At 33.4% G+C, this 13,883-nt stretch overlaps 1 protein-coding gene across 4 annotated transcripts in view; it reads right to left on the bottom strand.

Annotated features, from left to right (window-relative positions):
• Nucleotides 1–13,883, bottom strand: part of MAP4K3 (mitogen-activated protein kinase kinase kinase kinase 3) — a 149,056-nt gene that overhangs the window by 45,306 nt on the left and 89,867 nt on the right. For 2 of the 4 annotated variants that reach the window (XM_081068041.1, XM_081068042.1), the window contains exons 9-15: nucleotides 12,533–12,664; nucleotides 12,270–12,332; nucleotides 12,103–12,184; nucleotides 11,895–12,005; nucleotides 8,722–8,800; nucleotides 4,789–4,847; nucleotides 3,474–3,536 (exon numbers count right to left, since the gene is read on the bottom strand). In XM_081068041.1, coding sequence (XP_080924167.1) covers nucleotides 3,474–3,536; nucleotides 4,789–4,847; nucleotides 8,722–8,800; nucleotides 11,895–12,005; nucleotides 12,103–12,184; nucleotides 12,270–12,332; nucleotides 12,533–12,664 — 589 coding nt within the window. The remainder of the gene's footprint in view (nucleotides 1–3,473; nucleotides 3,537–4,788; nucleotides 4,848–8,721; nucleotides 8,801–11,894; nucleotides 12,006–12,102; nucleotides 12,185–12,269; nucleotides 12,333–12,532; nucleotides 12,665–13,883) is intronic. The other 2 variants (XM_081068043.1, XM_081068044.1) reach the window with 1 other exon arrangement.

The following is a 13,883-nucleotide window of genomic DNA, read 5'->3' as shown; positions in this document are numbered from 1 at the left end:
GGAAAACGACAGCTATTCTCCAAAATATTGAACGTAGAATTATCATCTGATCCAGCAATTCCCATTCCAGTTATATACCCAAAAAAACTGAAAACAGAGACTCGACAGATATCTGTACCTCTACGTTCACAGCAGCCTTATTCACAATAAGCAAAAGGTGAACGCAACTCGTGTGCATTAATAAATCAATGGATAAACAAAATGTGTTTCATATACACAATGGAATATTCTTCAGTCTAAAGGGTAAATTCTAACACATGCTCCAACATGGATGAATCTTGAAGACGTTATGCCAAGTGAAGTGAGCCAGTCACAAAAGGACAAATATGTTTACCTTTTTATATTTAGGTATATAAGCATAGTTGATATACAATCTTACATTGGTTATATTAGTTTCAGGTGTACAATATGGTGACACGACATTTTTATACCTCCCAATTTGATCACCCCACGATTAATTCTAGTAATCATCGGTCACCATGCAAACTTATCACAATATTATTGACTATATACCCTTTCCCCTTTTCACTCATCCCTCCCCCCTCCCTTCTAGTAACCACCCCTTTGGTCTCTGTTTCTATGGATTTGTTTTTGTTTTGTTTTTGATTCCACATATAAGTGAAACCGTATGGTATTTATCATTCTCTGTCTTATTTCATTCAGCATAATACCCTCTAGATCCATCCATGTTGTTGCAAATTGCAAGATTTTATTCTTTTTTATTGCTGCGTAATATTCCATTGTGCTAGCGCGCGCGCGCACACACACACACACACACACACACACCACATCTTCTTTATCCATTCATCTATCAATGGACACCTAGGTTGCTTCCATACCTTGGCTACTGTAAATAACATTGCAATGAACAAAGGGGTGCATATATCACAAAAGGACAAATATTCCACTTTGATTCCAGTTATATAAGGTAACTAGAGTACAGAAAAATTCAAAGAGACAGAAAACAGAATGATGATTGCCAGGGGTTGGGGGAAGGGGGAAAAATAGGAGCTATTGTTTAATGGCCAAAAATTTACAGTTTAGGAAGAGGAAAACATTCTGGAGATGGATAGGGTGACGGCTCCACAACCATACAAATGTACTTAATGCCACTGGACTGTACACTTAAAAATGGTTACAATAGTAAATTTAATGTTATGTATATTTCACCAAAATAAAAAAATAATTATAAACATATATGTTGATTAAAAGGAGACAGAGAGCACAAGCGCAAGCCCAATTATTAGTGGAAACCAAAATATCGACAATGTTGGGTATGGGCAATACAGCATAGTGATTTGGGTTTGAATTCCTCAGCCAGGTTGCTTAGGTCAAATCCCAGTTCTGTTATTATTTCACTGGGTGATAAGACCAATTTCAGTTTCTTTGTACCTTCAATCCCCATCATTTGTAAAACAAGAATTATAATTTAATATATTTAAAGTGTTTTGAATAATGCCTGGTATATAAAAACTTCCAGGTAAGTGTTAGCTTTTATTGTCATCAGAAGTGAGTTTTCTAAGGTTGATTTTATAAATGATAGGATCTGAATATTTCATTCATCCCTCTTTTGCCCAAACTATCTACAACTGTCCCTAAAGCCCACCTTTGTCACAAGATCCCGTCAACTCCTTCCTCTATCATAAGTAACTCATGGTTATTTGGAGTGGGGTGGGGGTAGTTCTAGGGAACAGAGCCATGCTAACTTATTCAAGTTACTAGTTACAATTCAAGTTACTAATTACATATAGCTATAGAAAAGACTACTTGGAACTCTAAAGTATTACGTTTCTGGTGTTGTAGTTGTCTTTTCTAGAAAATATTAAACTTTTGATTGTGTATTCTTTTATTTCCATAATAAATTTCACTAATTGTTATTTTGGCTACATGTCTAATTCTGAAGAAAGTTTCAATTCAGAAATCAGTGTTTTCTTCAGATATTCCTTCCCACTTGCTTCCTCAGATGGTTAATTCTCAAGCCTCATACTTTCTGGCCTATTTGGGCCATATGATGCATCTTTCTTTCTTTTATAATACTGCATCTTACTGATTTTTCTAGATTTTCATTGCTTTTCCCTTAACTTCCAGTGTTGGTTCTACCTTTGACAGCAACACACAGGCATCACCCATTGAGGTAACCAGTTTTCTACACTTTTTTTTAACTTAGTCCTAGCTGGGGAAACCATCTATCATTTTTAATTTGGTTAATCTTCCTCTTCTGAGTTAATCCTGTAATTCCGGTAGTAGTATGACCATTTCATAATTTCAGCCATCTTTCTCTGCCATCTCTCAAAACTGTGATCTATGCCAATTATTGTTCCCACATTAATTCCCGTGAAACAGAAGAGGTATATATATCCATTCTCTTCCTGAAGAATCTATAATGGTTCCAATATAATACTGAAATCAGTCTTAGTCCCTCCCAGAAATCATTAATCCACATTAACCCAAAAACTTTTCTCCTTCTCTGGTTTCTGTGGTACCTACATTATACGTGGGCCTCTCCTCACAACAGTCACCACCTGGCAAAGTTTCAGCAAGCCACTATTTTGTTGCATGGCTAAGAGTTTCTATGTGCAAATATTTTCTGCACATCAAGATAGTAAACTTCCTGAAAAGAGTAATTATGTCTAAAATTTTTTTCATTTTTACAAATGTTATATGGCATATATTTAAGAATTTATGTAAAGAATCATTTAAACCATTCAGAATTGAAAGAGGCATGTTATTGAAACAGAGAAGAAGGAAAGAGAAGGAAAATTCTATTGAAATGGCAGAAAAGTGGAATCTAGGAGTGCATATGAAGGTAACTTAAGACCCTGGCCAGCTACAAAGTAGAACTACTCATTTAATACCAACTATTAAAAGGATTATTTATTTAATATTTACTAGGGTTAATGTCCCATCTTTTCTTACCTAATGGTAAGACAGTCTTAATATTTATAATTTCAAGGAGGCTTTATAATCCAATTTTTGGCCTAAGAAAAGTGGTTATTATATAATTCTACAAAATTAAAATTTCATCTGAGACTGATTTCATTGTTAATCGGGGTAAATTATTTTTTAAATTACATATATATTATATGTGCAATATATGAATAGTTTTATATATGAATGGATATGTATATATAGAGTGTTTCCAGTTCATTAAAACAAGTCACATTAAAACTGGACATTTTAATAAGGAAATATAATTTAAGAAACACATTTGGGTGAGAAAATTAAATGTTTTTCATAAAAAGGGAAAAATATTTTTATTATATTATAATATCTTTGAGTAAATATATTTATTTAACTTGTTAGGGGAAAAATTGCTATAATCCTTAATAAAAAGGAAGCTTGCTAAAAGGCAGGAACTTATAAAACAATACTTAAATTAGTTCATTAAAATTGGACAAAATGTTTCATTAAAAAAAAAAAACAATTAAGACTAAAACAATGCTGACAAAGAAAAATCAGAAGATAAGAAATACCAGATTAGATCTTGCAGTGTAGTATATTTCTTCTGAACTGTCCAAAAAACCATCATTGTCGGGCTGTTTAGCAGAGACCAAGAAACCCAAGTTATTTACACTTAGACTAAAAGCCACAAATTCACAAAGGGAAACTTTCATAAGTGAAGCAAGTCCTGCTAATGTAATTTTATTAAGGCAAAGGCAAAGTCAAATCATATTAAGGAGCATCTAAAAAAAACATTGAAACAACTTTGCTCTATAATGCAGTTACTAAATTAGTAGAATTTACATACATGCAATGCCAACTCAAAAAGAGAAATAGCAAATAAACTCAAACTGCCTTAACAAAATACAATTAGCATTTATAAACATCATGACTACTTTTTATTCTTAAATTTCTCCATTCTCTAAATGTCAGGCTTTTAGTATAATATGATCATTTAAAGAATTTTGCTTTGACATTCCTTTCCTCCATGCTGGTATACTGAATTATAGTAACTCCAAAAGTTAAATGCTAAAGATTCCCTTTGTATGCTTTTGGTCTATTGGGTTAAAATAAGAAGAAAGTTCCCACTTCTATCCTTATTACTTATTAACAGTTACTTTCTTCTCATTATTAAATAAAAAAGAAAAAATGTTAACATAATCTGGAGTTCTGGCAAAGTAATTTCATTAGGATTAATTGTTTGTTTTTTAAGTCTCATGTATTATTCCTCCACAGAATATTAAGATCTCAAATATTTGCAAAGCATTTTGCTTCTAAGATTGCACCTATTACCATACATCTAGAAAGGAGCATATAAAACATTAACAACAACAAAACAAAAAAGTTCATACAGTTAGCAAGCTTTAAATGAATGACAAACTTGATCTAATATGTATGCCTAGTTTCTCCTCTGTTTTAGTACTCCAAAGAGATGTGTCTCTACCCTGATGTTTAAAAAACTGGCTTACACTCTTAAAAGACTGCCCATAAATTTAGTGAGAAGATGTGTTTTTATTGGTCCTACATTTTAGTTTAAAACCATGGCATTTATCCTAATAAACACATACATGGAAAGCTGCTCAAAACCCGAACAACAAAAATGAAAGAAAAATAAAGGGACAGCATTAAAAACATTTAATCAGAGAACGTTTCTCCTAAGTAATTTTGAAAATATTCAATCTCAGCAACACAGATTTATTTATTCTGAATTTCAGAATTACCTACCTTTCTATTTCCCCAAAGGCTATTGAAAATATCAGTGACTAGCTTTTTAAGTCAGTTACAATATATCATAAAGACTAATTTAAAACAGTTTCAGTATTAACATTCCAAGACTACGCTACTTACAAGTTCATGATGTGGTTCTGTCTCCTTCCTTAAGGGTGGATCAAATTTTACTTGGCCAACTAAAAAAGGAAAAAAGCAAAGCCATGATCTGTTTCTATATTCTTAATGACATAATAGTAAAAGTTATTCCATGGTAAAACACATTTAATTTTCCTATCTACTATACATTAATCCCAATCCAAATATTTAAATAAAGAATCTGTTAGTCAGAAAAAGCCCAAGAAAGTCTAAGCTGTTAAAGCATAATCTGTTAATATAGGCCTTTTCCACAGTAAAAAAAAAAAAAAAAAAAAAAAAAAGATAATTAGCAAAATTAGGTGTATGTTATAGTCAGCCTCTAACTTGCTACTTCATTGTGACCCAGCATAAAACAGACAATCTTAACTGAGGACTCAGGTTGGCAGACAGCAATTGAGGCGCAGCACTTTTGGAAGACAGCCTGTAAGATGCCTCTAATGATTCCTGTCTCCTAGCAATCACAAACTTGTGTAGTTCCTTCCCACATCCCCTGGGTTGGTTTATGTGACCAAATAAATAGGACAGAGTGATGGCATATCACTGCCGAGATAAGGCTTCCATCATGGGCTCTCTCTATTGGATTACTGGCTCTGGGGGAAGTTGTGTTGTGAGCAGCCCTAAGCAGAGGCTATCTGGCAAGGAACTGAAGCTTCAGACCAGCAGTATGTGAACAACCTCGGAAGCAAATCTTCCAGCACAGGCAAGCCTTGAAAGGACTGCAGCCCAGGTAACACCTGACTGTAATGTCATGACAGACCCTGAGTCAGAACCACCCAGTTAAGTTGTCCTGCGTTCCTAACCCTCAGAATATGTGTGAAATAATGTTTATTATTTTAAGCTGCTAAATTTGGGGATAATTTGTTATACAACAAATAACTAATAGACTACTGTAACTAAAGTATAAACTAGCTAGAGCAGACATTAATTACACTACATTCATCTTTTTCCTTGCTATTCTAATGTATCGAATGTTTCATCACCTTTACCTTTAATTTCTATATATCATTATATGCTTTTACAACCTGGGTAAAGCATTCAATACCACTGAGATAAAAGCAGAGGCACAAATATAAAACATTAAAAAGAAGAAAAACAGTCACAAATACATTACAGTTCAACTAGTAAGAGCTTCAGCCAAACAGCAATTCTCAATCAAGGTAGGGAAATGAGTGAAATTTCAAAGTATAATCACTTTTATAATTGTTTAGATTTTAGCTTAGTGTATGATTGTGAATGTTAATACCAATTATAGACTATGAGATCTGAATATTTAGTAATAAGAGACATAAGTAAAAAAGGTTGAGAAACACAGCCCTGTAAGATCACCTACTGAATGGCTCTCATCTATCATGTACACCTATCATCAAATAGCAAAATTAAAACTTGAATAAAGTTATAGGAGGACAGTTTTGTGCATCCCTCTGCCTTGTGTTCCTGTCACGTGTGAACATGGCTGTTTTCCTTACCAGACTGTCTCATCACCAAGTGCAGGGGCACAGGGATGTTGTCTTAGAGTAACTTTCATAACAAGGACAGAACCCAACATTATCAACTGCTGACCCTTCATTAGCCATTATGGGACAAAACTGACCCTACTATGGGAGACAAGAAGAGCCCCAGAGTTATTTCTTCTCAAAGCAACTCTTTGCTTATCACATTTAACTGAAGGCAAGGGGTCTTCTTAAAAAGGAAAGAGTAACATCTTTCTGCAAACGAGTCAGGTTTACATGTGTTGCCTAAACACCATTTAGTTTAATAAAGAGAAAACTTTGGTGGCATGGAAAGACACCACGTAAGTATAAACATAAAACACTATCAAGAGGAACAAATATCTATAATTACTAAAGTAAATTATTTTTCCAAGGCCTGTCTTTATAGTCAGTACCATTACTATTGTACATATCACATCTCACATGAAATCATAAAACATCCTAAGAAAGCAGATATTAGAATATTGCGTAAGATTTAAAACCTCACATATTAAACCCACACATTATTAAAAGTAGTTTCAATCCTGTTGCTACCTCAACATACTAGAGGGATATGACAGCGACAACTTTCTTACTGAGAAACAGGAAAGAAGGGAAGGTGTCTCTCACGCATTACCTGCTCCACTAAAAAGTGAGCAATGTCAGAACTTCAGGAAAACTGGGGTATAGGAGTCTAGTTTCAAATAGCATACACATGCCTATGCAGTTAGGAGTTGAGAATCACTCCTATTAGTAAAGAATGATCCAGAAGTAACTGTACTTTGCAATAAAGGGCCTGAAAAATATAATTTTTTAATAGAACCAGATAACAAGATAGAAAGTACTTTAAATTAGATTTTCAATAGTACCAAACACTAAATTTTCTAAATCAACTACAATCTCTAATCACCTTTTGTATTATTAAAGAAATGACAAAGACATCTTGCCATTACTTCTTGTATATTAAAAAAATAATAATGGGAAATGCTCCTATACTAAGGTTGCCATTTTCAGAAAATACTTTTGGGTGATATTAGCAAATTTAAATCACGTGGCTTCAGAGGGAGCTTTAAGAGTAATATTATATGCTCATACAATTAATCACTGGCAAACAAAGTACCAAATCCCAGCCCTGGGCTTTTTGTATATACATCATGCTATCTTTCAAGAGTTTCCTCCTTTTAAGAGTACCAGCACCAAACTGCCTAAGAACTTAATATAGAGTGTATGCACTACCATAAAACTTCAAAGGAAGGTTCACAAAGGATTTCCAGTTTAAAGGCCATGCAAGTGTGCTGAGCCAGTTTCTGAAAGGGAGCAGTGTTTGTGATAGACAAAAAGGCTGGAAATCGAGAGATCCAGGGCTTGCTGTTAACTTAGCGTATGACTCCATCCCACGGGCAAATCTATTCATCTCTGCATTTCTTTTTTTAAATTATTTTTTATTAAATGGTAACAGTTCCTGACCCTTCTTATCTCACTTAGCTTTTAAGATGAAGAGATGGATTCACCTTAAAGTCTGGAAAGTATTATTTTTATCATTACCAATCTAGCCAAAAATTGGGAACAGTTTCTTAACAGTAATTACCTTAAGTTACCATATTACCTAATTTCACTAAGGTCATTTTAGATTTCAGGTCCCTGAAAAAAAATCTTCAGCTCCCAGAGAAGAGTTAGCATAAGCCTGATTGCACTAAAATAGCATTCTAAGTCATGGGGAATTAAGCCTTCCAAGAAGAAAAAAAAGTTAAGGTACTATTATTCCAGAGATTCCTGTTGGCAGTTTATCACTGATAAGATGACAATACTGGATCCCATGTGAATGAATCAGTGGTCTGTCTCAGGGGGTCCATAATTTGGTTGACCATAACAATTACCTAAAAAGCGATGTTAAAAGGTAGATTCCTGGGTTGACCCATAACCTACTGAATCAGGATCTGTGGAAAAGTAAGGCCTGAGAATCCATTTTTAGATGTTCTCAGGTTACTCAGATGCTAGGCCAGTTTGCAGACCTCTATCTTTCCTTGATACTCAAAGTACAGCACTTGCACCATCAGCATCTATATAATCTGGGAGCTTGTTAGAAGTAAAGAACCCATCCCAGGTCTACTGAATCAGAAACTGCATTTAAACAAACTCTCACGGTGAGTTATACACACACAAAAGTTTAAGAAGCACTGCCTTGATTTATTCTCTCCTGACTAGTTGAGGAATTTTGTACCTCTTCCCAAACAATAACAACATAAATACACCCCCACTCCCATCACCAAAAATTTCTTAGGAATAAAGAAAATGAAATTCTTATTGCCTTAATTAAATTCTACCTTTAAAAGGGTCTGGCAAGAAAAACTACTTGGAAGAAAATGCAGCAAAAATATCGTAACACAATTACAGCCTGAAATCCTATTTTTCAATGTTAAATTATGAACTGTGTATATATACTTACAGTTTATCTCCGAGCGTGTTTTTTCTTCTCTAATGTTTCTACTTGTTGAGTGAATTCTATGTGGCACAGCAACAAGAGGCTAGGAAAGAACAAAATTAATGCCATGTGGCATTTCATAATCAAACCACGGTTTGGTCCACAAAATTACCCAAATATGAAAGAGATACTTCATTTTATGTAAAAATGGGAACAAAACACAACTTTATGAATTTTTTTTTTTTTAAAAGGGCCACTTTTTTAAAAAAGTTGGGACTTCTCGTTCCTCAAACTGGGAGCTTCTCAAGATTAGGGATATATATTATCTATAGCAGGTTCCAGTAAATGTTCTCTGAGTTGAATACAAATAACTATTAAAGATGTAATATTCAATAATTCAATAGCTGTTAAAGAGCTGGAGCTAGCTTTCCCTATTACAGAGGAGAAAACTGTAATTTAAAACAATCTGCCTCGACTTTTTCTCCTTTCTAAAATAGAAACATATGAACACAACATGAAAAGTCGAACTTTCTTCCACAGTATATGATGTATAATATATTTTTAAAACTACAGTAGAACTAATAGATGTGCCAAATATTTTCGAGAGTATTCAGCTTCCATACAACACATATAGTATCACAGCAAGTGCTGATATACTAGTTAGATACTCGTACATTCAAATTTTTACTGGCAACACACCACTGAGCAATTACAAATCATTTGCAAATAATATTATGAACTTCTCCAGGAAAAGCATTATCTTAAACTATGGTGAGAAAATTTCCCCTCCTAACCTACAATTATAATGCCAACAACCTAGTCTTAATAAAAAGATGAATTTCTTTCTCAGCTACATAAGAAAGCTTCAGAAGAATCTTTATTCCAGATTCTGTATTTAGCTTATTATTTCTTCTCTTTGAACACCTTTTGAAAGGGCTTCATAATTCAGTATGACAAGTAAAAAGAGGAGGTAAGAGATAAGAATCAGCATTGAGTGCACTGCAGGAGTTCAGGGAGTCCTCATCGTGCAGTTTTGATACGCAGGAATTTCAGTTAGCAGGACTGAATTAAATTACAACAGTCCATGATAGAGTGATATATCTTCATAACATGGTTCAAATTTCAGTCACCAGCATATTAATTGCATATCATATAATATTAATTGTATAATATTCAGTTTATTAATCTTACTAACATTCAGTATATTAATTGTAACTGCATAAAGTACAAACTTCACTGCTAGCTCTTCAGTTCACAAACCACTATGTGAATAACAGATGCACTTCATGACCAGTGACTAATCATATCACTTCTTTTAAAGTCTGTCTGTGACTGGTCACTGAGCATCTGTTACTCACTTCCTGCACAAACAGCAAAGTACGTAGTTGTGTTGCCTCCTTGTCTCGCAGTAATAATACATTTGTGACATTTTTACAAAAATTGGTAATTCAAAGTGGAAATTAGCCAACAAAGATAAAATTTGTGCTACAAAGAAATAAAAAGTGATAACCCTGTATAATGCTGGAAATGGAATTTGAATCAAACATAAATGGAATTATAGAAGAAAACAGCTGACTGTGAAAATGCTGATACTGCTGCCATTCGAGAAACTGTAGAAGAACTTAGTGAACTAAGTTCAGGTGAACTTATTAACATAAATGAAAGAAGTTGTGATAAAAAGGATGAAGATACGCCAGAAGAAGTGGCACCAGCAAAACAAAACACCTCAAATCACAGGGATACTGAGATATTTCATGCACTGAAAGTGCCAAGGATAAAATGTTGGAAGCCAATCCAAACTTAGAAAGGAACATGACATTAATCAAAGTATAGAAAAGATACTCGCTCTGTATCATAAAGTTATATGAAGAAACCCGGCACTGTGCAATCTACTCAATAAGTAGACTACTTGATAATTAAACAATCTATGTAAGTTATTTTAACAAGAAAACAAAACATTAATTTTCATTGGTTCTAATATTGTAAATTACAGTGTACTAAATGAGTTTTACTTTTTTTTCTTTCCTATACATTGAAAACGGACAGTAAGAGAGGTTTGAATGCTTTGACAAACATTTTCTAAGGCCACAAAACAATTATAATTTTCCCCATTGATTAGAAGATTGCTTTGCAGGGTTTTCAGCTTATATGGTCATTTTTACAGTCCTGCACTACCATACAAATTTGAGGACTGCCTGTATATTAAATTATAGAAGAGTTTAAAAACCTAAGTTTGTTAAAAACAAAATTCAGCAAACAAAAACTAATCTTTCCCTAGTATAATTATAAGGTCAACAATACTTTATATTTCTTGAAGTTTTACGTCTCCAAACTCCTTCCCAGACCTTTAACAAAAGGGCAGATAGCTTATTTAATCACAGTTGTATAAAAATGGCAAGCTAGAAAAGAATGATGAATTGATAGAAAGGTTCTCTCTGATTTAAGACAATCTGCAACCATTTTTCTAAACACTGTGAGCTATAAATGCCTACAGCAACATCAATGGAATTTATACCATTTTAAGCACCTTCCATAAAGCCAGTCAAGTTACAGACCCAATAACAGAATTCTGCATGTCACATATAGGGAGTTTATCTTAGGTGCCACATTTATTAGCTGAGCTAGGAATGTTAAATATGCCAACAGAAGTAAGGCTTCCATTAATATCAATGCTTCCATAGTATTATAGTTATTTCATTCTCTAACAACTACACTGGTTCATTTTTAAACATTTTCACAGTGGACAATGAGGGATTTAGTCACCAAACAGTCAATCCTATACTTCTTACTAACCACTAATGATTCATGAAGTTGTAGAAGGATTCTTTCTGAGAAAATAACTGAATAGGAATTTCCAGTATATTCTAACACCTCGTTTAGGCCCTTCCCATTTACATTCTTTTTCACAGTGGACAATTTATTTAGCCCCTTCATCTAAAACAACTACAGTCATTTCCACAAGTAGATCAGATGATTCTGCCTTTGTCATGTTCAGATTATAGCCATCTATAACCAATAAGAAAAATCGAGCACATGACTTCTCTAGGAGAGACAAAGCCAGAAAGAGTTAATTTGCTCCCTCAACAATTTCTTATTTAAACTAGTTTTATTTAAACCAGATCCAGAATTTTAAACAAAGTGATTCTGAGATGTACATACATATATAATATATACTAGTTAGTAAAAACAGTTCCTACCTCAGGGTCATCATCATCAAAATCATGGTACGTGGAATGATCTGGATTATTCACTTTATCCAGGAGTTCAATTGCCAAAGATCGTGTCAAAGGTTGTGTGACAAATGGGTGCTATAAAAATAAAATAATATATTATAGGACACTAGAAATCTGATTGAATGACATTTTATCTTGTGAAAAATGATGCAGTTCAGGGCAAAAGTAATACCTGTAATAACTTTTCAGCAGTCGGTCTTTTTTTTGGATTTTTGGTAAGTGCCATTTTCACAAAATGATGAAAACTATTTGACCTAAGAAATTTTAAAAATTAGTCTTTTAAATCTCAATTATTTTTTTGCTTATAACTATAAAAGTAAATAACACAAAAATACTTACCACTTCATTTTATCTTTTAGTTTAGGAGGCTGAAAATTGCTTTTTGTCATTAGAAACAATGCTCTGAAAAATCAACAATAAATCATTATACTGATTTATAAGCATTATAAGATTTCATATTTAATATATAATGTAAATTCTATTACTATTATTCCCAAATAAAGTAAAGCAAGACTAAGATTATTTGTTCATGACATAAAAAATAATACTGGGGAGAAAACCCTTCATTTAAACATAGGATTCTTCAACTATGACCAACTGACCTCATCGGATGTAAGTCAAACATAGGAGGCTGAAGCTCAGCAAGTTCTATGGCGGTGATCCCCACTGCCCAGAGATCACAGAGCTGATTGTATCCACCTTTCCTCTCAACGGCTGCGACTTCTGGAGCCATCCTGCAGGAGATATTCCAGAAAAGAAAAACCTACTTATTGTATTTTCTTTCATATTCCCACCAGAGGCACATGGAACCATCACTGTCTAAGCTGAGATCTATTTAGGCCTTGATATCCGAAAATAGTACTTAAAAGGCTCATCTCTCCTAAGATCTCCTAAAATCTCTCCTAAGATCTCATAAGACCCTTCGTCCAATGCCCCTATTGGTGATTTGTTACTTTGTTGTACTATTTACTATAAAGGTTTATAAAAATTTACAATTGTGATAGAGCAACATATCCCAAATTTGTCCACACCCCAATCTCTCTTCCTCTGTACATCAAAATTCTACATGTAGAAATAACATCTTGCAATAAATAATCTGTAATTTTTAGTGCTACCTCTTTATATCAATAAACTACAATCTGGCTTCTGACTGTTTTAACCTGACCAAAATTATTTACTGAGGCACCAATAGTCCTCATTTAGTACGTAACTCATATTTAACATAAATTTAATTGGCATTTTTTTGTTCAGTTTTATTATAATGGTGGCGAACTTATACAAGCAAGTGTCTGCTTTTTAAAAATACGTTTATTCAGAGGAAACTTATCGAAACGCAGTATTTTGTTTCTTTTAACTTTCTTATAGTCTTATTCTAATTATACCTCTATAAATTTGTATTTGACCGATTTAAATTGTATTAATTTTCAAATATAAAAATTTTCAAATCCTAAACAATAGTTTTGAAAATAACTAATAAAGATCTTAACTCTTACATATCAAAACAGCAATTTAAATAAGTAGCCCTACAATATATACAGTTGTATTCCTGGTATGATTTCAGGAAAGTCATAAATCAGTGAAGTTACAAAACAAAACAAAACAAAAACCCAAAACCCTTAATTTTTCAAACACTTGGTCTTAAAATCTTGTTAATCTCAAAGTAGCTGTATAAATATTCAAACTATCATCAGAAAAGTGAACTTTACAGTATGTCAGTTATTACTTTATTGATGGCTAGATTACAGCGAGATTACAGCTAGCTGGTTCTTAGCCCCTAACAATCCCAGAAAGCCTGACCAATTAGGGTTACAAACTTACAAAAGCAGGGTTGAGGTTGGGGCTGAACATGTGTATTAGAAAATGTCAAGTCTAAATAATGAACAATTAGTCCCCAGATTCTTCCTCTCATACATGAAAGCTTAGCAAATTACTCCTTATTCATTTCCACTGGAT

Source organism: Rhinolophus hipposideros, assembly GCF_964194185.1.
Source record: "Rhinolophus hipposideros genome assembly, chromosome: 12".
In the NCBI taxonomy this organism is placed as follows: Eukaryota; Metazoa; Chordata; class Mammalia; order Chiroptera; family Rhinolophidae; genus Rhinolophus; species Rhinolophus hipposideros.
Note: the sequence above shows the minus strand (reverse complement) of the source record. Positions and strands in the feature narration are given on the sequence as shown.